The sequence below is a fragment of the Euprymna scolopes genome, chromosome 11, assembly GCF_053919585.1.
Source record: "Euprymna scolopes isolate OS-2025 chromosome 11, ASM5391958v1, whole genome shotgun sequence".
NCBI classification, from domain to species: Eukaryota; Metazoa; Mollusca; class Cephalopoda; order Sepiida; family Sepiolidae; genus Euprymna; species Euprymna scolopes.
The window spans coordinates 96,955,384-96,978,023 of NC_136492.1; the positions used below are offsets into that span (position 1 = coordinate 96,955,384).

The 22,640-nt window shown below is 33.6% G+C and overlaps 1 protein-coding gene across 2 annotated transcripts in view; it reads left to right on the forward strand.

Moving 5' to 3' along the window:
* The window catches only part of LOC145287976 (intraflagellar transport protein 80 homolog), a 510,341-nt gene that overhangs the window by 28,270 nt on the left and 459,431 nt on the right, over nt 1-22,640 (forward strand). For both annotated transcript variants that reach the window (XR_013869238.1, XM_080135951.1), the window contains exon 5: nt 4,792-4,901. Coding sequence is in view for 1 of the 2 variants with exons in the window: in XM_080135951.1 (XP_079992077.1) it covers nt 4,792-4,901 (110 nt within the window). In the remaining variant the exon portion in view is untranslated. The remainder of the gene's footprint in view (nt 1-4,791; nt 4,902-22,640) is intronic.

The window sequence follows — 22,640 nt, forward strand, 5'->3', positions numbered from 1 at the left end:
TAATGTTTTAAATGTCAAGAATTTAAATGCACCCAACAATGCACAAAGTTGTCTTTCAATTTTAGTAACATATAGATGAAATGCCCATTATTTTCCATTGCATTCAAATAAGAATGTGAGTCAGCATGCAAGTCATTTGTGAAGGAATTTACATGTCAATCCAGAAAGACTCTTTTTAGGGAGTTGTATTTTCTCCAATGTAAGTATATCAACACTGTATCTAAATTTGTCTCATTTGTTAAAAATCTAACCAGTGTAATGTTAATGTTGTTAAAAAAAATAAAAATCTAACAAGTTACTGAAGTCAATAAGTATGAGCTGTTTATTGCTATATTAAAGAATCTTATTTAACAAATGATATGCCAGTCAATGCCATTCTTCGGAGTTGCAATGCCTCATACAAATTCACACACAACTCCATGGGTAATCTACAACTATTTTTGCAAAATAAAAAAGAACTAAAGGCAGCTGAAACATATTTTCATCATAATGAGCAATCAGCTAGAGATGGTGTCTTGATAAAAACACTCAATCATCACACTGGTTGCCATCAGAAATGGTATCCAGCTTATAAAAATCTGGCTTCAGTTAAGGAAATTTCTTCCAAAGAAATCTAGCCAAATGTAAATTTGGAAGTCAATTTTCTAAAAGCTGTCCAACACATGCCAACATGTAAACCAAACATTAAACTGAATGAGAATGATGATGAACAGATAAAACAGTGAACCACATGATAAACGCAGCAAATTAACCCTAAAGGAATACAACCAGAATTTGTCATGATATTTTAATGAAATTTGAAATGGAAGAGTGTGCACTACTTGAGATGAAGAAACTTGAAACAGCAGAGGACATAGAACTACCCAACGAAGAGGTAATGAGGGTGCTTCTTGTTGAATTTGATACCTGTAATTATCTGGAACTCCTGAAAGCAGATGGACACGAAATCAACAAACCTGAAAGAGAAAGGAATGTGAAAAGAACAAAAACACTTGAAATCATGTTATATAGTAGAAACGGGATAAAAGCAATAAATACCTGGGCCGTATTCTCAGTAAAATATTCTGGACTCTTCATAGGCTTGACAAAACAAGAACTCAGGCACCTGGAACTAGGAAACTAATGAACATGCACTACACCCAAATAATGGTTCTGACTGATTCAGTGTAAAAAGAAGAGAAGGCTAAGTATAGAAAATTGCATGGATCTTAGAATAAAAGAATTAGACAAATACATAATATAAACTACAGGAAGGCTGATGACTGCTGCAAAAAGTGCTGTGAAAATGAATAATTGGAAGCACAAAGATAAGTAAAGACAAAATGAGAAGAGAAACCACTACATGAACGATTTATAAGACTAACCAAAGAAGAGGCGACAAAAACAGAATGGCTACTGAAAGCTGCATAAAACAACATAAATAAAACAAACTATCTAAAAGCTAAGATAGACAATGTGGATAAAATATTAAATAGTAAACTACACCAGAAAATTAACCTCAAAGGAATACGAAAACAGACATGATTGGTGTGGGAGGATAGTTGATGGAGAACGGATTCCTGCAAAAAAAAAAAAAACAGATTCCTGCAAAAAATAGTGTTGAAGAGTTTAAGCAAATAATAGGCAAATAACCATCTACATGTTGGCATCAATAGAAGCATCCAGATTAGTCTCATAATGAGCAATGATATGAGTAGAGTTGCCAAGAGAAAACACTGACCATCAGGAAAGTTTGACTTGAGATCTTTTATTTTACTAAAGAAAATAGCAAGGTGTTTGTTGTGTGGATTTGTAGAAGGCATAATAATAAAAAAGGAGGGAAAACCAGTTTAAAAAAAGAAGGAGGGAGAATCAGTTTAAGACAAACCAAGTCTGAGAGAGACTGCATCACCAATATTCAATTCCCTGAACTTCAAACAGTCTAGCCAAAAAGTAAGCCCTTCAAGAGTCCAGTAGAAACGAAAGGGGTTACAAGCCTGGCTGACAAGGAGCATAAATATAACATGAAGAGCCGGCCTCTTTCAATCAACAATATAACACTAGGAAGATCGTAGTGTTCACCGGTACAGAAGGGTAGTTCCGATTTGAATACCCACAGAAGTCCAATAGCGCGGTCTTGACTGCTTCTACAATGACAGGGTTGATGTGAGATTCCTGTAGTTCTTGTCTCAATAGTGGTTGGCAAGTGAAGAAAAAAAAATTTAAAAGAAAAAGTCCAATATGTATGACTCAAAGTCTCCAAGGAGAAAATGTACATTACAGGCTGGATGCTAGGTGGTAGTTTGGTGATCCTCTCCTCTTGCTGACTGTTTGCTGAAAAAGATTACTTCAATTTGGTATCATTCATCACATGTTGACAAGTGACAAATAAGCGACTCTGACGCAAGTTTTGGTTTCGTTGTAAGGATTTATTATTAAAATAATTCTGATTACAAAGAAAATGTTATTCATGTACAATTATCAACAGGAGAAAAATAAAATACAAATATATGCCATATCTTTTCTTCACTGGTACTCTACTCAATAGTAACTCAAATGGGGCTTTTTTGTTTTTAATAACTGATTCTCTCTTTGTTTGGCACAGGGTGGTGGTAGGCCCACTGCGACTGCTAACTGTAACAACAACTCCCAACTGTGAACTAACTTGAAAACCACTTTGCAGGTCTTTTTAAAGGAAGGGGTGGGTGAGGTTTGGGCTGATCTGGGTTTCTCATCTAACCAATCCCGGTTCATTACACCATACTCTGATTGGCCTTGATTGACTAATTGGCCACATCGCTTATGCATATTAAGTGATTTTCCCCGACAGTAACAAAACTTTATCATTATTCAGTTATCCACACAGCCTTGACCTTGAGGTCACTTCAAAGACAAAACATGGTTGTGTAACACGCAACAATCCTATTTACAAAACAAAATACAATGCTCCCAAAATTGTTTTTTTTTTTCTTATGTATTTTGTATCAGCGATCAAGCCATTTTTAACCAGCAAAGTTATCTGCTAGTACCCTGGTATCATTCACATAAATAAAAGCTCTAATTCAGCTGTCATTTGCTGCCTTTCTGGCGCAGTTTCGACCATCATAGGTGATTGGGTCACATGAACCATGCCTCTTGGTTGTCATTACTCCTAAATCCACTCTGACTTATGATTGGTAGTACATGTCAGTATATCATTTATAGCTTAAATATCATCTGTTCAAATACTATATACAAAATATATACCCACAAACAAAAATAATCTACAACACATATTGAAGCATAAAATCTTTTACTGAAATGTTGGATTTAATAATAAATAGAACTAATGTGGTTGATACATAATAAAACATCAAGTTTGGCATAGGGACATTCAATATTTCATTATTTCATGTCTTTTCGAATGAGACTTTGTAATCATCCTCATCTTCTGTTTAACATTGTCTGTTTTACATGTTATTGTGTTGTCAGCCTTTAGAAATTGACTTTTAAACTAACCTATTTCTGGCCAGGTTTCCATTTTATCCTTATTCTCAAATTCATCCTTATCAGATTCACCAATATTTACTTTGACCTTTCCCTGCCAACTGAATCTCCTACCTCAACTGTCCTACGTATATTAATATATTGTTCTACAATTTTTTGTACAATCTTATTTTGAGTTATTAAATTTCTCTCTAAACTAATAGATAATACCTTATTAGTAGAACCCTATTCAGAACAAACAACAGCAGAAAAAAGAGCAGCAGTAAATAACAACAATGCGACAGTAGCAGAAAAAGCAATTTCTATAAAATATTTAATTTTGATTGGCTATCAAGATTCTATTTCAACCAATCAGAGATAGTTATCCTGGTAGCTGCGCATCTTTTAAGTATTAGCTATATGAGTGAGAACCCAAGCACACCTGAGAAAAAGAAACTCTGCTTGCCACAATACTACTACTCAGACTCGTGAGCAAACCAAATTAACCCTGGCCATTTGACTATAGATTCTTAACAGACAATGACAACCCTCTATTATCATCATCATCATTTATAATAATAAATAACCTAACTCAGCAAAAAATATATAAAATATTTCATCATGACTTGATGGATGATAATTGGCTATCTGTAATAATGGTGTAAAGAGACATAACAATAAATACTCACAGTTGGTGTGTGGCCTCTGTAGATAAACACTGGCACTTGAACCTGGAACCCGTCCAATACAAAACGTAGTATTAAAATAAGAAGGTAAATGCAAATTTAGGCGCTATTGAGGTTCAAAATGACAGCATAAAAAGATATCTCCTTCACTTGAGTTTGTTGTCAATTGGGAAGAACAAGAAAGAGAAGACGAAAAGAAAAAAATATGACAGCTGCTTGGGTGAGGAAACGAGTGAGTTGTGGAAGAGAAAAGCCAAGTAAAAGTGCTGAGAGTTAAGAGTTCCAACCTTCTTTTTTCTCTGCTTGCAAGAAACACAAACTGAACTTCAACATTGTTTGTTCTCCACTCAAAAGAATTGACATGACTGATCATCACTTTGGTCTTGGTAACATTCACTCTCAGACTTTTACTTTTCATGGCTTTATTCCAAGTTTCATAGGCAAGCACAATATCATCAGCATATTTTTCTCTCAATAAAAATGACATCAGTCCTACCTTTTTCCCATTTCATTTATGTTTGTCTTTTAATTTACTGTTCAATTGTTATCTTAACCACATTCAGGACTTGATTTATCAATTTTAAGTTTCCTCAGCATAAAGCATCAGAAATTGACTTTAATTTATATCTAATTCATTTTTTTTTTTTTTTCGATACATTAGGTACTCCAATTTATTCTTTGGCTTGGGCTCCTGATTCCAAACAATTAGTTTTTACTAATGGAAAACACTTAGTCATTAAAGGTCAACATGGAGGATCAAAGCCGATTATGGTTGGTATGATTATTTTTTTTTTATATAAACAAGTAGCAATCATGCCTTGTTAACTTCTTCATTTTTCATTCAAATCATAAAACCTGTGTGAAATGAACTTGTTAATTTTTTATTGTTATCATTGCTTTACTTTAAATGCTTTAGAATATTAGAATCAGATCTTTGCAGATTTTTATACAGCTTATGACATTGTTATTTTAATTTGTCCAGATTTTGTATTTATTATTATGGAGTCAGGATTTAAAAAAAAAAAAAAAAAAAAAAGAAAAGTTTTTCGGTGCCATCAGCTCAACCAAAACCAAAACTGCAGCATTCAAAGCTGGTGATGTTATAACTGTACCAACGTGACACGCATATCAACTGATTAAATATTAAAAATAAACTAAAATGAATGTACAAAATGTATAATGATTTTTTCTTTTTCAATTTTGACCCATTTGAGCCTTTAAAAACTATTTTAACTGACTAAAGACCCTAGAAGAATGGTCTGTAAAAAATCCAATCATTTGAGGCCCTATGCGCCGCTCTGCAACTTTTAGTGTCAGAAGAGATAGTTTGAAAATATGGAGCCTTTTATATATTAGATGGGAAGATTTGCTATTGATGCAAGTTTAATACATTCCATAGATTTTATGAATTTTTTTTTCTAAAATGCAAATCAGTTTAAAATAGTTCTGAGAAAAAAAATCAAAGTTTTGGTATTTTAAGAATAAAGTCTCCATTAAGGGATTTTGGAAATTTTATAATTTATTTAGATATTTTAAATAAAAGAAAATGATGATCAAATTCTACTAAAATTAGAGCTAAATAAATTTTAGTGGAGTTATTTTATGCATCTCTGAGAATCACGGTTTTATGGAAGAAAAGGAATTTGAATATAAATGTTATGCTGACATAGATAAGATGTACTTATCACTGTTTTTGTTGTTTTTGGACATATAAATTGAAAATTTATTATATTGAATGTACTTTTTATTTTTCAAGCAACATATAGAGCCAAAGTTGGCCTACCCATATAATTTTCTTTTTTAGAATTATCTCTAGACTATATTGCATATAATTCTTCAAACCTTCCAATTATCATATAAAGAAAAGGTAAATTAATGTAAAAGTATTCACATGAACTTCTCTATTTTCTATGACAGCAAAATACTGAACTTGGTGATACTACATGTACTGTCACTATAAACAAATTGAAATAATTTTGGACGATGTATGATGTACACTTACTTTATCGATGTACTTAGTGTGTGTGTGTGTGTCTATATATATATATATATATATATATATATATATATATATATATATATAGATGCGACTAGTAAAGAATGTCTCAAGATGACTGTTACCTTAATGTGAAAGGCATCTGACATGAAACAAGAGTTGTGAAAACCATACTAAACAAGATTGAAATACACTTAGTTCATGACTGATGGCTGACTTCTTGCCAAGAAAGAGGCTGAATCTGGTTTCTAATCCATTGGTGGAAGTGATAGTATATTTTTGGTTAAAGGAGGCAGAGATGCATTCTTTTGTTGGCTAGTATCATCAAGATGAGGTATGATTAAACGGAAATTATACTTGAATATATAATTTATCTCTGATGATCTTACAGTAATATTTTCAAAATGGTGTTCAATATGGATGCCAGTGAAACCTTAAAATACTCATAAATCCTGAATTAATCATCCTAAAAATTATTTTAGGAATAATAATTTGTAGTATTATATATTTAATAACATAATATAGGTTGTATTATATCACGGCAAATGTAGCACCTGGCATTCTCCAGGTGCATCTTTTCAAACTTGTTTACAAAATTTGTAATTGACAATTCTTTATCTTTCACGCTTTATTTTTAAATCTAAATTTAAATTACATTAATGGGTCTAAATAAATGTATATAAAATAAACAGACCCAACTAGAATGTTCTCAAATTAAAAAAAAAAGCACTTGAAGAAGTTCAGCGGTTACATTAACTGAAAAATTGTGAATGTAACAATGAAAATGAGAATAATAGTCTGAAAAATCCAAATAATACAAATATCTGTTGCAATCTAACAGCTATATATTTTTTACCGTCTTCATGAACTAGTTTTAATGTTTTTTTCAAAAATATTTTAGACACAAATTTTTTTTTTTTTTTTTTTTTCTGAATAACTCTTTTACCAACATTGGTATAATGAAAAACTATTACTAGTAACTGATCTTTAACAGTTTCTATATTAGACTTGGACATATTTAGCTATTAAATTTATAAATACTATGAAAACCAGCATTATTATTTTCCTCAGAGATAAATTAATATTCCTTCCATTGTTAGATGATGAAAGTATAAATGCTACTACTTGGGCCTTTATTTTGACCTCTTCTTTAGCTTGCAATATAGTAATGTAAAAATAGTTGAAGTTGGAGGAACCGAATTATACTAATTATGTATTTGTAGCTTCACGATTCAAATCCCATTCCATTAGATTTCTGCAACAGGGTGACATTAACGAATATATAATTATATAGTTGGTAGATGTTGATCTGGTCGTCACTAGACAGTTATTTATTTCTGTCAGTTCAAATACAATTGAGTACATTTGTTGTATTGTAATATTCAGAATTGTTTATTACAGAACTGACATCTTAAAAATTATTCACAAGGTAGATACAATAAAAGAAATCTCAAAATAATGAGAGATGCTTCATTACTGAGACAACCAAATATACGTGGTTCCCTGCGTGCAAGTAGTTAGTAGTTTTAATGTAAAAAAAAAATGATGCTAGTCCATAACTTCCCGCCCCCATGAAAAAATAAAGAAAAATCTTTGTTGTACTTACCTGTGATGGAATGAAAATATTGTACACAAAAAAAATCATGTAAATTGATCAAATAGTTTTATTTTTATAAAGAAAGTCATTGTTAAGTGATAATTGGAAATTCGTAGCTCCTCCCCTCTTCATGTTAATGATTTGTTAAAATCTCACAAAAGTTTTTGTTTTTTTTTCTTACAAAGGCATCACCACTTATGAAGGCCAAGAGGCCACTCGGGGATAAGGGTTAAAGAGTGTACAGTAGAAATTGGACAATATAGTAATCATTAGTAATGGAAATTCGATAAATTTGTTAACAAGTGGGACGGCTCATCAAGAACTTGTTTACATTAGACTTGAAGACAACCATATTGTAGTTAGCTGGAAAGCAGGAAAACGGAAGACAATTCCACAGGCGTGCAATTCTAAGAAAGAAGCTTTGTTCATCTAATCTACGTTTAGGTTTAGGCACAGATAACGAGTGGGGGTAATTATTGATAGTGTTTTCAACTAAAGAAGTGTTTCTTGTGAAAGTTTGGAGAGGGGGGGGCATAGACTGAAGCTCAGTCGAACACTTTCCATGAAAATAACGATACAGCAGAGACAAACTTGCAACATCTCTTCTGTGAGATAGAGGTTGCAGGGAAGAGAAAAGGATATCTCCTACGAGACTACAAAGTCTATTTTGAACTCTATCAAGGCAGGACAAGTCCTTTCTAGCAGCTTCTGCCCAGATGTAGCAACAGTATTCCATCCTTGGACGTACCTGCATCAGCAGTGAGATATCTACGGGATCGATAGAAGGATTCCACCATTTTTCCAGCGGCCTTGGCAACAGATTTTTATGTACCTGTTCCATTTAAGATCAGGAGTAAAGGTCAAGCCCAGAAGCTTGTCAAAACTTGAGGCCTCCTGAAGACGAGATCCATTCATTTCAACTGATGCCAGATGGGGATCAGAACGTTGATGATGTAAAGAGAGAAGCTTGGTTTTAGATGCATTAAAAGTAACCAGCCACTCCTTTCTCCATTGTATCACGTGCTCAAGATCAGAGGAGAGAGAATCGGAGAGAACTTGGTCGTTTACTGACTTAGATGTGCTATCATAGATAGTAGTGTCATCAGTATAAATGTCTACACATGATGTAAGGATGTGATTTGAAAGATCATTAATGTAGATCAGGAAAAGAGTTGGGCCCAGGATGGACCTCTGAGGGACTCCAGCATTTATACTGTGAGCTTCTGATTTTTGCCCTTTAACTACTACTCTTATGAACCTATCAGAAAGAAATGATTTAATAATAAATAATAATAATATAATAATAAATGTCTTCTCAATTTCCAGCTATACCATAGCTAGAGATTTTGTGAAGTAAACCTTCATGCCATACCCTATCAAAGGCCTTAGATATGTCAAGAGCAATTGCCCTAGAAAGGTTGCCATCGTCGAGAGATTCACTAATCCTATGAGATATAACTGTAAGCACATCTGCTGTAGATCTAGCAAAACGGAAACCATATTGTGTGTCACTAAGAAGGTTATTTTTGTTGAGATGGTTGATTATTTCTCTATTTAACACAGATTCCAGCAACTTACTCATGACGCACAGAAGATTTATTGGCCTGTACTGAGAGGGGGGGGGATGAGCGATCACCTGAATTCTTAAATACAGGGCATACTGATGAGATTTTCCAGGGTGATGGGAAGCAATTCTCCTTAAGACAATGTTTAAACAGTTTTGTAAGTATGGGCGCTAGTTCTGGTTGAAGTTTTTTGAGTATTATAATTGGAATACCGTCAGGGCCGGTTGCTTTACTGGAATCAAGGTTTTTGATTAGCTTGGCAACATCACGTACAGATATATGTATATCACATAGCGTGTTTTCTGATACAGGAGGAAATATTGGGGGTTGGCGGCCTTGGTCACAAAGGGTAGAATTAGCTGCAAAGTTCTTGGCAAAGATGTCTGATGCTGATGAGATTACCTCAGGTCCATTGATGATAGTTGGGATAGAGCACACGCTTCTGTTCAGGATTCTGTTTGCTATTTGCCAAAACTGGTGGGAACCAAGCCGCTGCTCAGCTACTTTGGACTTGACGGACTGAGCATACAACTCTCTTACGTTCTTTATTACTTTCTTACAATGGTTGCTGCAGCCCTGAAAGCGGCTTTAGTTTCCATACATCTATTACCTTGGAAGCAGTGGAAAAAGTGATTTCTGTGCGCAATGGCAGCAGCACATTCTGGAGAGAACCATGGTTGGCTGTTAGGTTTTTCCTGGAATTTTTTCAAGGGTCTGAAACCATCTATACCTACAATTAAGCATTCCATCTGGTCTGATACTATAGAGGGCACATTCTTTTTAAACATAGAACACAGGTAGAGCCGATAGAAATGTATGGAAGCTATCCCAGTCAGCGATAGTGTATCGATATACTGTACGATGAAGAGGTATGTCTGGGGACTTATTATATTTCATTTTTATCTTAATTGATACAACAGTGGTCGGAAGATCCAAGAGGAGACAGAACAGAAACTGAACATAGTTCAGGGCAAGATGTGAGAAAAAGGTCTAGTAGACTCGCATACTGGCTATGATTTTCAGGCACATGGGTGGGTTTGTGAACAATCTGAGTGAGGTCATAAGCAATAGAGAAATCATGACAGAACCTTCCCTCATCATCGGTTTGTTTGAGTGGGTCAACCATTCCACATTGTGAACATTGAAGTCTCCACATACGTGAATGTTAGCTGAAGGATAAGCAGATAGGACTTGGTCAATTTTCTCAGATATGCTTTTAAAGATAGTAACTCCGTTGTTGTTGGGGGGGGGGGGTGATAGAGAGTAAATATAAATGCAGTACTGTGAGCTAGTGCAACCCGGAACCATATATAAGTTTGAATTATTTTGAATTATCTCTCTTGTCCTGCAAAATGGCATCAGGAGATTATCGTCGTTTAGCTATAAAATTTGATTTTTTTTTTTTTAAATAAAAGTACTTGATCAATTTACATGATTTTTGGTGTACGATATTTTCTTTCTGTCACAAGTATGTACATCATAAATACTGTTTTTTAAATTTTTTTTTGTGGAATAATTATTACAACTATTTTAAATATAGGTTTATTTGTCTGAATTTTATTAAATTGTTTTAGTTTTGAATTTAAACTTTCATAAATTTATAATTAGAAAATATCCGACATTTTTTATACAAATTAAAATTTTTTGTGTAAAATCAATGAATATAACTTTCATTTTGTTTTATCTACATGTTTTTAATTTTTTTTTTTTTTTACTAATGGGTCACAACTTATCCAAGATAAAGATTTTCAGTTGGATGATAACCATCACTAGAGTATTAGAAACACTGAGTGGGATGGGCATTTTAAGAGTAATTGATTATCCAAGAAAATGACTCATCAAGGATTTGTGAACATTAAACTTGAAGATGACCATATAACATAGTTATCTCTTATACAAATAGAGGATTCCATCACAAATGAGGTACTTTCTTGAGTAAATTAAATCATTTTTCTAGTGACCTTAGCAATAGATATATTCCTTGATATATAATATTAATTTAGACTTAACAAGTTAATAAAATCTGAAACAAAAGAACTTTCAATGAAAAATTTTGCAGAAAATTATTTTTTTAGCATTTAAATAATTGAAATTAAATTCTCACTTATGACGCGTTTTTTGTCATGGACACCTGATTATTGTATGATAACTAACTTTGATTAGTGCATATGTGAACATAAGTGTGTTCACACTCATTGCCCCCCAAAATCTGATATGCATTTTAGAACATTCAATTAGCTGGGAAGACTATGAAAAGTATGGAAGGAAATTATGAGGATGGATTTGCGACAAAGAAAGATAAATACCTAATCAGAGATAGATTTAGTTTGAAAATCGATTTCTGAAAGTCATCTAACACATGCCAGCATGTAAGATAGATGCAGTCTTCAGATTGACAAACAGTGCAGGAGGTTGGAAATGTTTTTTGCACCTTTTCCAAGAGAGGTTAATGGTTGGTTATCAGTCCAGATGTTACAACAATACACCATGCGTGGGTGAATGTTGGCTTTACAGAAATATAGAATACTGGAAAGTGTGAAAAGTTTTCTAATCTGGTAGAGGGAGCTTACATTCTTTGCAGCAGACATGCTAGCATCATGTACTCCTGTTTCTGGAAAATCTTAGGCTGAGCAGTTTGAACATTTAGCTCTTGGGAAGCCATGATAAAACCTTTAATATCTCTTTATATGAGATGGAATCAAACCTCACTATTGGACAAATTTTGGATTAGTATAGTATAAAAGTACAAGATAACAATGTAAAAGCTGAAAGGTTAGTATTTTTACGTTTTGAATAAGTTACTTTGAATCTTGTATTGCAAGTTTGTTTTTTATTTTTTATTTTTTTTTAATTCTAATCAAATTTTTTTTTTTGAGATGTATAATTTTTTTCAGAAATAATGCTCACTTTGTTATCGTTAAAGACAAATAGAAATATATATTTTACTAGCATTTGGAAGAGTATGTTAAGCAAAAAAAACAAACAAAAAAAAACGGTCAATTTTTTTAACTTTGACCCCTATTATGACCTCTTAACATTTATTGTTTTGGGCTCAAATCAAGTTATTAAGTTAGATCCATGACCAAAGAACCTATATCTAAAACTTCAAGTGTTTAGTCGGAGGAGTTTGGCAGAGTTCTCAAAGGTCAAATCGTTGAACTTTGACCCCTTAACAGCCAAATTTCTGTTCAAAAACTGATCACAGATTTTCCCAAATCTCAGTGCCCTGTATATCAAATTTCGAGTCTGTAGACTTAAAATTGACTGAGTTATTGCATAAGGAAATGTACACACACAGACACACACTTTTATAGATATATAGATTTAGAAAAAAAAATAATGTTATCAGTTTAATAACAGAGTAATTTTTGACATTTATTAAAAATAGCTACTATATCAAAGTATTTGCTTCATTCGGATTAGAATGATCTTTTCTTCTTTATGCAAAGGCTATCTGCTTTTATTAGCTTTTTCTTCTTTAATTTTCTACTCATCTACATGAAATAGTTACTGTACTTCTTGCTCAAGAGTCTTTTGTTTATATTTCGCTTTTATTTTTTTAAATACCATTTATTAAATAAATAAAATTTATTTACCAAACTATCACTTTTTGTTTAAAATAGGATTTTCAAAAATTCTTTACATTCTTATTTGGTCATTACATTATTAATTTAACCAAATTGTTATAAAAGTATAATTAATTTTGTTAAAATAGTGTTGTTTTAATCTCTATAAAGTCATTGCATGCAAATAACTGCTATGACTTTTAATGTATGAAGATTTGCTTAGTATTTTAAACCAAGAAATAACTTTTTGTTTCACAGTTTAAATACTTCCAAATTCTTTTCAAATTTGATAGTCTCAAAATCATTTTTTTTTTTTAACTAATAACAAAATATTAAATGGGTAGGTTTGTTTATGAAGAAACAATTGTATTTTGGTTTATTACATTTTGTAATTATTTTTTTTAAATAGGATTTTAAAAAGTTTGTTTAATTTTATGCTATTGCATTTTTATTTCAATAAGTATAGACACATAATTAAATTTTTGTAGTTGTAAGAAAAAGTACATCGTCTGATATTAGAGATGATACATAGAGATTAATTTGTTAAATGAACATCACTGTAGAAAAGTAAGCTATTTCCCTGATTTTTTTTCTTGTCAAATTGAGAAACTTTTTTGATTGCAAGTGTATTTGAATGAATATCTATTAAATGTTAACAATATAAAATTACACACATACACTCATACACATATATTGTATCTTACTACTCTTTAATATATATATATATATATATTTTTATTTTGTAAATTTTTCCTTCATCTTTATAAAATAAACATTATTAAGCCGTTTTATATGTATTTATAATTCTATTTTAATATGGACTAATATAAATCAACACATTTTCTCCTCTTTAATATTGCTATAATTCATTTACAATTTTAGTAATTTTCTTATTTGTATTCTGCAATTTATTTTCTAGTGGAATAAAAAATGTTTGACAAACTAAAACAATGTATTACTTCACCACTGAAAGATATATATATACATACAGTCACCTGACTTTAAAAAGAAGTTATTATATCTGATTATAGAATAAATGACAAAAATTTATATTCCAAAATTCATGATGTTGACCATCTTATAATTTATTCCTTTAAATCGGTTGATTTATACAATTCTTGACAGTATCTGTTTCGTAGCGCAAAATCAATCACTTAATTATTATATCAATTAGTGAATCTATTATGCCCTTAACTCATCAGAAGAAATAGCAACAATCAATTCGTCAAAAGGAATTGAAATGTGATTTGACATGGTGAAAATCCAAAAATTGCAAGAGAAGCTGCAGTTACCTTTATATTTTTCCATTATGCTATATTGAATTTTATATTGTATAAATCAACTGATTTAAAGGAATAAATTATAAGATGGTCAACATTATGAATTTTGGAATATAAATTTTTGTCATTTATTCTATATATTGCTCTGTAATCACATTGAGCTTCTTATATGAGGATTGGTATATTATAAGTAAATATATTTCTACAGAAATATATATCTGATTATATATATGTAATTCACTGAAAGACACAGTTTCACTGAATCCATACAAGCAAGTGCCTTAAGTGATCAAACATGAAAATAAACTTCTCAAAATCAAAATCGAATCGAATCAAGACAACAAACTTTACACACACAAGTCTGAATAACTTTTCAAAGTTTTATAACAATAAATAATAATAATCTTTGGTGATGGCATGTGTGACTGCTCCTTGTGAATATTAATAAATAACGCTTCTCTACTCATCAATTGAGCTGTCTCAGTAGCCACTTGGCATAAGACATTATTCTTCATAAATAGAATCGAACACGCTTCAGTTATAATGTAAGCAAAGATAAAAACATAATTTCCTTTACTTTAGTGGCATATGACGAAGATTTCTGTTTTCTAAGTAATCCAATTTAATATCTCAGTATGACACTCTATTTCAAGCTATACTGAGGAGCCATGATATAATAAACTGTTTGTGGCTGACCACACACACATAATCGCATATTTATGGAAGTGGCGTGATGTAGTGATTACAGACACTGATATACTTACATAGCAGATTTGAGTTCTACTGCTGATAAGCTGAGCCTACTGTATCATGTACACTAATACTTTTTTTTTTTTTTTTTTTACACAGTGATCACCACTTATCAAGGCCCGGAAGCCACTCAGGGATAAGGGTTATTGCAAGTACATTACGTTAGTGTGGAGATTTGATAAGGGGGCGGTTCATTAGGAATTTGTTAACATTGGACTTGAACACATCCAAGTTGTAGTCCGGAGGGAAGCAGGCAGACGGAACAGAGTTCCACAGGCGTGCAGTTCTAAGAAAGAAGCTTTGTTCATGGAATCCACGTTTTGATTTAGGCACAGATAAAGAGTGGGGGAAATTTTTCACAGTGGATTCGGCTAGACGGGTGTTTTTCGTGAAAGATGTGCGAGGGGGGACCAGAGATTGGAGTTCAGACGAGCACCTGCCATGGAAATAACGATAAAACAAGGATAGGCTCGCAATGTCTCTTCTGTGGGAGAGAGGTTGCAGGGTAGAGAAAAGGGCATCCCCCACTAAGCCACGAAGTCTATTTTGTACTCTGTCAAGGCAGGATAGGCTGTTTTTAGCAGCTCCTGCCCAGATATGGCAACAGTATTCCATCCTTGGACGTACTTGGCTTTTATATAGATAGATAATTGCATCAGTAGTGAGATATCTTCTGGAGCGGTAGAAGGATCCCACCATCTTTCCAGCGACCTTGGCAACAGACTTGATGTACGTGTTCCATTTCAGATCAGGAGTAAAGGTCAAACCCAGAAGCTTGTCAAAACACGGGGCCTCACCCAGACGAGAGCCATCCATCACAATTGATGCCAGATGGAGATCACAGCGTTGATGATGTAAGGATAGGAGTTTGGTTTTGGATGCATTAAAGGTAACCAGCCACATCTTTCCCCACTGAACCACGCACTCGAGATCAGAGGAGAGAGAATCAGAGAGAACTTTGTCATTTACAGCCTTTGATGTGTTACCGTAGATGGTCATGTCATCAGCATAGATGTCAACGAATGATTTAAGTATGTGTTTAGGGAGGTCATTGATGTAGATCAGGAAGAGAGTTGGGCCTAGGATTGACCCCTGAGGGACTCCAGCATTTATATTGCAGGCCTCCGATTTTTGTCCATCTACCACTACTCTTATGAGCCTATCGGAGAGAAATGATTTAATGATTGAGAAAACATTTCCAGTTATACCGTAGCTGGAAATCTTGTGAAGTAGACCCTTATGCCATACCTTGTCGAAGGCCTTTGATATGTCAAGAGCAATTGCCCTAGAAAGGAAGCCTTTGTCAAGCGATTCACTACTCCTGTGGGATATAACCGTCAGCATATCTGCGGTAGATCTTGCAGAGTGGAAACCATATTGTGTGTCACTAAGAAGGTTATTCCTGCTGAGGTGGTTGACTATTTCTCTATTTAATATGGATTCCAGCAACTTCCTCATAACACACAGGAGACTTATTGGTCTGTACTGAGAGGGAGATGACTTATCACCTGAATTTTTAAATACAGTGCAAACTGATGAGGTCTTCCAGGGAGTCGGAAAGCACTTCTCCTTAAGGCAGCGCTTAAACAGTTTCGTAAGTATGAGAGCAAGTTCTGGTTGAAGCTTTTTTAACACTATAATTGGGATGCCATCAGGGCCAGTTGCTTTACTAGAATCTAGGTTCTTGATTAGCTTGGCAACCGCATGCACGGATATTTGTATGTTACCTAGCTTGTTCTGTGTTATAGGAGGAAATATGGGGAGTTGATGGCCTTCGTCTCATAGGGTAGAATTAGCTGCAAAGTTCTTTGCAAATAGTTTGGCCTTGTCTGACGCTGACGAGATGACCTCTGGTCCATTGATAATGGTTGGGATAGAACGCACACTTCTGTTCAGGATCCTATTTGTTATTTGCCAAAACTGGTGGGAACCAAGCCGCTGATCAGCTACTTTGGATTTAACAGACTGGGCATATAGCTCTCTTGCATTTTTTATTACTCTTTTACAGTGGTTGCTGGCAGTCCTGAAAGCAGCTTTAGTCTCAGTGCATCTATTACGTTGCTAGCTATGGAAAAAGTGATTTCTGTGCGTGATAGCAGCAGCACATTCTGGGGAGAACCATGGCTGGCTGTTAGGTTTTTGTTGGAATTTTTTAGATGGTATGAATTGGTCTATGCCTACAATTAACCATTCGGTCAGATCTGATACTATAGAGGACACTTCCTTTTTAAACATGGAGTGCAGAGGTAAATCAGATATGAATGTACGGAAGCTATCCCAGTCAGCCATAGAGTATTGGTATACAGTACAGTGGAGGGGTACGTCTGGGGACTTCTTACATTTCGTTTTTATCTTAACTGATACGACGGAGTGATCGGAGGATCCTAGAGGAGAATGAACGGAACATGAACATAGCTCAGGGGAAGTTGAGAGAAAAAGGTCTAGGAGGCTTGCATATTGACCGGGTGTATTGGGCACACGGGTGGGTTCACAAACAATCTGAGTGAGGTCATAAGCAATGGCAAAATCATGACAAAACCTCCCCTAATCGTCTGTCTTATTTGAATGGGTCAGCCATTCCACATTATGGACGTTGAAGTCACCACAGATGTGGATGTTAGCCGAGGGATGTGAAGACAGTATGTGGTCTATTTTCTCAGATATGCTCTTAAAGATAGTAACTCCGCTGTTGTGGGGCCTATAGAGGGTAAATATAAATGCAGTGGTGTTAGCAAGTGCAACCCTGAAGCACATATAGGGTAAATTAGGATCTTCTCTAGAGATATCCCTGCCACACGGGAAGCCATCCTTAATGTAGACACATATTCCATGCCCATGTCGATCTTGGGTGTCAGATTTAGCTGTTAAATTAGAGTATCTAAATACTTTGTAAAAGCTATAAATTCATATATCCTCCCTCCAGTTACGGATGAAATATTAGGGTAGATTAGACTCAAACCTTGATTGTGCAACTAGTCTAGGAGAAAGAAAACTGATATAAGAACAGTTTTTCTCTGTGTATCCTGGTATTGTTTTGAGTCGTTCTGTACTTCTATTCCTCACTGAATTCAAGCAATGCCTAAGCAAGAATGTGAAGTTGAAGTTTACGCAACCCTTGCTTCACAAAAGACTCTCCATGCAGGTATTCTTACAGGGAATATTTATTATCTTTGGAAATTAAATAAATATCTTATTAGCATCGATTTAGTTGATAAAAGGGAATTAAGATATATGCAGAGTTGTTCCCCTTACATTTGAAATGAGATTTTATTTCAATTTACAGAATGGATTTATCATTAATATTATTACGTTTTACTTATTAAGCACTATTTGTTAAAATTATTTATTTTATCTAAAAAAGACATTTGTTATGAAATTGGCTTTGAATATATTAAACTTGAATGGGATTATATACAGTTAGGGTGTATTTCAGAAGAGCAGTTACAATAGAATTTTGGTGCAAGAAATGAATGTTCACAGATAGGTTGACAGTTAAGCTGTTGAGTTATTTTTTATTATGTTTTTTGTAAAATATTTTTTATTTTGGTGATTATTTTCTGTGGTGATTATAGCAATATTTCTTATTTGCCAATATAAAACTTGAAATATATATATATATATATATATAATATAAAGCTGAATGTGTGTGTGTGTGTGTGTCTGGTCACGAATAGGCTCCTATATGGTTGACTATTTTAAAAAACTGATTACATATAATGATAGAAGATGTATCGAGACACAGGAATGGGTATGTTTGATCTGGCAGAACAGTGGTTCATTAAGATTGTGGGGTCTGCGTTCGTGCCTGGTCCACAAAGTATGGAAATAAAAAATAAAAAATAAAAAAAAAACGTTTACAAGTGTTTTTGATATAGATGTACATAATAATATTTTGATAAGTATGTTTTAAATTAAATAGGGGTGGTATAATAAAATTGTGCAGTCTGCGTTCGCGTCTGGCCTCCATAGAATGGAAATAGGCACAAACTTTGATAAAGATTTTTCATATCTTTCTGTGTAAGTATACTTTGATAATTATGTTTCTGTTTGAAGAAATATGGTATAATAAAATTATGGAGTGTTCGTTTACGCCTGACCTCCATAGAATTGAAATATGTCACAAAGTTTAACAAGGTTTTTTAAATATAGATCCACAGAATATTGTGATAAGTGTTTCAGTGAGAACAGGTATGGTATAATAGAATTATGGGGTTTATCTATTTTATTTTTACTTTCATCATATTTTGCTTTGGTTTTGATACCCCCAAATTCAACCCAAATTTACAACCCTTTCTTTTTATAACCTATCATACTTTCATAAATCAGAGTCCATTTTCTGTAGGCTGTTTTTGAACTCAGTCAATGACGGGTACTTTTGCTAGTATATATATATATATATACACACTAGTAGATTACCCATCCCAAGATAAGTATAAGGATTATATATAGCAATTATTAAAAATGTTAATTTTTGGGGGGGTGGGGGGAGAGAAGTAGTGTATAATTCGGTGGTAGCTCCCTAAATGCTAAAGTTTATAAAAAAAAAAATAATGTAACTATGTTACTCACGTTGTTGCCTAGAACACATATTTCATAAGTTTAATAGTTTAGGATTTTACCAAGCATGTATATATTATTAATGCTCATGTGCAGATGTTGATTGTGTTAAAAGTGTATTACTTAATAGAACTAAAAATTTGATGCAAAGCAATTCTTTTCTTTATTAATGTTTTAACTTATTTTAATAGTTTTTTGTGGGCAGGTGAGAGTTTGGATGGATACCCCCTTTAATGGTAAAGTTCACCAAAACATAATGTGACCATATTTCTTGTTGTATTGTGTAAAATATATATTCCAAATTTCATAATAGTTTAGGAGTCCATCCTGTACAACAAAACATATATAAACGTGCACATCTTACTTTATATATATGCACCCCTAAATGTGTAATGTTACACACTGTGTTGACTAGAATATATATTCCAAAATTCATAATGATCTGTTTATCAGTTTAGGAGATTATCCTGAACATAGAAAAAATATATAGTGAGAGAGCAAGAGAGCATAGAAGAAAAAGAAAAGAAATATGTGTGTTTGGAAATAATTAAAATAAATTATCTCATGGGTGAAATGATAAAGGTTGTTGCCATAAAGAAAACAAACTACAGCTTTATTTTAAAACTTTTATTGAAAAAAATCAATTCAGGTAACTTGATTATGTAGTAGAGCTGACATCTATTCAATGTAGCTGCGTTCAGCCTCAATCTCTGCTTCGATACAGGTCCAGAACTGAGCGCATGCCTTTTCCACAAGAGCCAGTGGGAGTTCAGCAGGTGGTGGCAATCAGGCTGGGTTTAGTGTTGTGGGAGGTCATGTTGGTGATGTTCTTGATGTATGACTAAATAAAGTAGTCTAGTGGATTTAGGTCGAGAGAGAAGGGAGGCCAGTGAGAGATGGGTACAAAGGCGTAGCACTCCTCCTGAATCCCAGCTTGGGTCTCTTTGAACTCATGGGTCGGCGTCGAGTCCTGTTGCCATACCCAGAGTCTACCAATGGCCGCCTGATTGCACCAGGGGATCATCACACTCTTCACCATATCCAGGTACACTTTAGTGTTGATTTTCAAGCTGACTTCAAAGATGTGAGGTGGCATGATGTGGCCCTCACTTAAAATCACACCAAAGACTATAACTGTGGCCGGAAACTTTGTTTTCATCACCCTGGGCATGTTTCTGTTATTTGTAGCAATCAAGCAATTCATTTTGGGAGTGTTGGCAATGGTCCTGTTGTCATAACTTGAATCAGTAGAGAGCATGACTTGTACAGCGGCGCATCTTCGATCTCGCTTATTGAATATTGTGTCACTTTCAGACATGACAGAAGGTTCTTATCGCTCTTGGGATTTGTACACAACTGGCCAACTAGTAGATGATTTACAACAAGAAAACAAAACCGGTTTTCATCAAATGGAAATGAAATCATGTCTTTTCGAGAGCAACAATTTTATCGTTCCACCCGGTATATAATGACATTCTTATGTTTTAATTGATAGAATTTCACAGCATGTCGGCCATTGTCTCAATTTATGTTGAAGCCACACGTTCATGTTTTTTATGCAAAAAGTTTATGGATTAATTTCTTTTATAGTTGTACTAATATTTTAGCCCCGCGTTGCCCGGGTGTTTGGAAGTGTATGTTGAGCAAAAAAAAAAAAGTGGTCGATTTTTTTTAACTTTGACCCCTATTATGTCCCCTTAACATTTATTGTTTTGGGCTCAAATCAAGTTATTAAGTTAGATCCATGTCTAAGGAACCTATATCTAAAATTTCAAGTGTTTAGACCCAAAATTGTCAGTAGAGTTTTCAAACATCAAATCGTTGAACTTTGACCCCATAACAGCCAAATTTCTGGCTGAAAACTGATCACATAGATTTTCCCAAATCTCAGTACCCTGTATATCAAATTTTGAGTCTGTAGACAGTTATTGTGTAGGGAAATGTACACACACACAGACATGTTCACTTTTATAAATATACTAGCATGGGTGCCCGACGTTGCCCGGGTATTTGGAGATGCATGTTGAGCAAAAAAAAAAAAGTGGTCAATTTTTTTAACTTTGACCCCTATTATGACCCCTTAATATTTATTGTTTTGGGCTCAAATCAAGTTATTAAGTTAGATCCATGTCCAAGGAACCTATATCTAAAATTTCAAGTGTATATACCCAAAATTGTCGGAGGAGTTTGGTAGAGTTCTCAAAGGTCAAATTGTTGAACTTTGACCCCTTAATCGCCAATTTCCCAAATCTCAGTAACCTGTATATCAAATTTCGAGTCTGTAGACTAAAAATTGACAGAGTTGTTGCGTAGGGAAATGTACACACACAAGCACAGACAGACAGACACTTTCACTTTTATAGATATATAGATAGATATTTTGTAAAAGAATAGTCTTAAATAACCTTAACCCATACATGGAGTTTGACAGATACTATCACTCCTATGAATAACGGTAACTATGAAGTGACTCCTTACTCCCAAATTACAGCCTCATCACTGAATGCACTTTTCTGTCATAACCAGGATAGTTAGGTTGGATGAGCTTAAATCATAAGTAGAGTTGGGAGATGCAGTTTAGTGTGATGTCCGAGACAAATTCTATGTAATTTCTATTTAATCCATAGATGAGATTCCAACATAGTGAACCTATTGGTAGAAGTAACTAACTCATGATTCTACCATCCTCAAAGCACCCAAATTTGGGGCTCACTATTGTATAGAGTTTAATGCCATACTTGTAACCATATTCTTATGTGAATTTATCTATTTCCTATTGGTTTGCTATATTATCAACTTCTTCATAGAAATGCACATGTGTGTGTCATACATATGTATGTAACATGTGCAAATGCATTAAAATGCCCAGATTTGTAAGCTACGATGCATGCGGCAAACACAATGAAACACAAGTAGAAGGCAACACGTATTCCTTGCTTATAATTAATGTATATTTAACCTATTCAACTTTATTTGAATATGTTATCACCATATAATGAACATTTTAAGACAATCTTATGCTATTAGATTGTATAAAAATAAAAAAAAATAAAATGGACTTTGTTGAATTTCAACAAGTTCACATGTTTATTTTAACTTGAAGCTTTTGAGTACTTATGAAACCAAATACCTAAATAAAAACTTGTGATAATTACATTTGATTTGTTTAATATTATTTCATGTGTGTATTTATAATAAG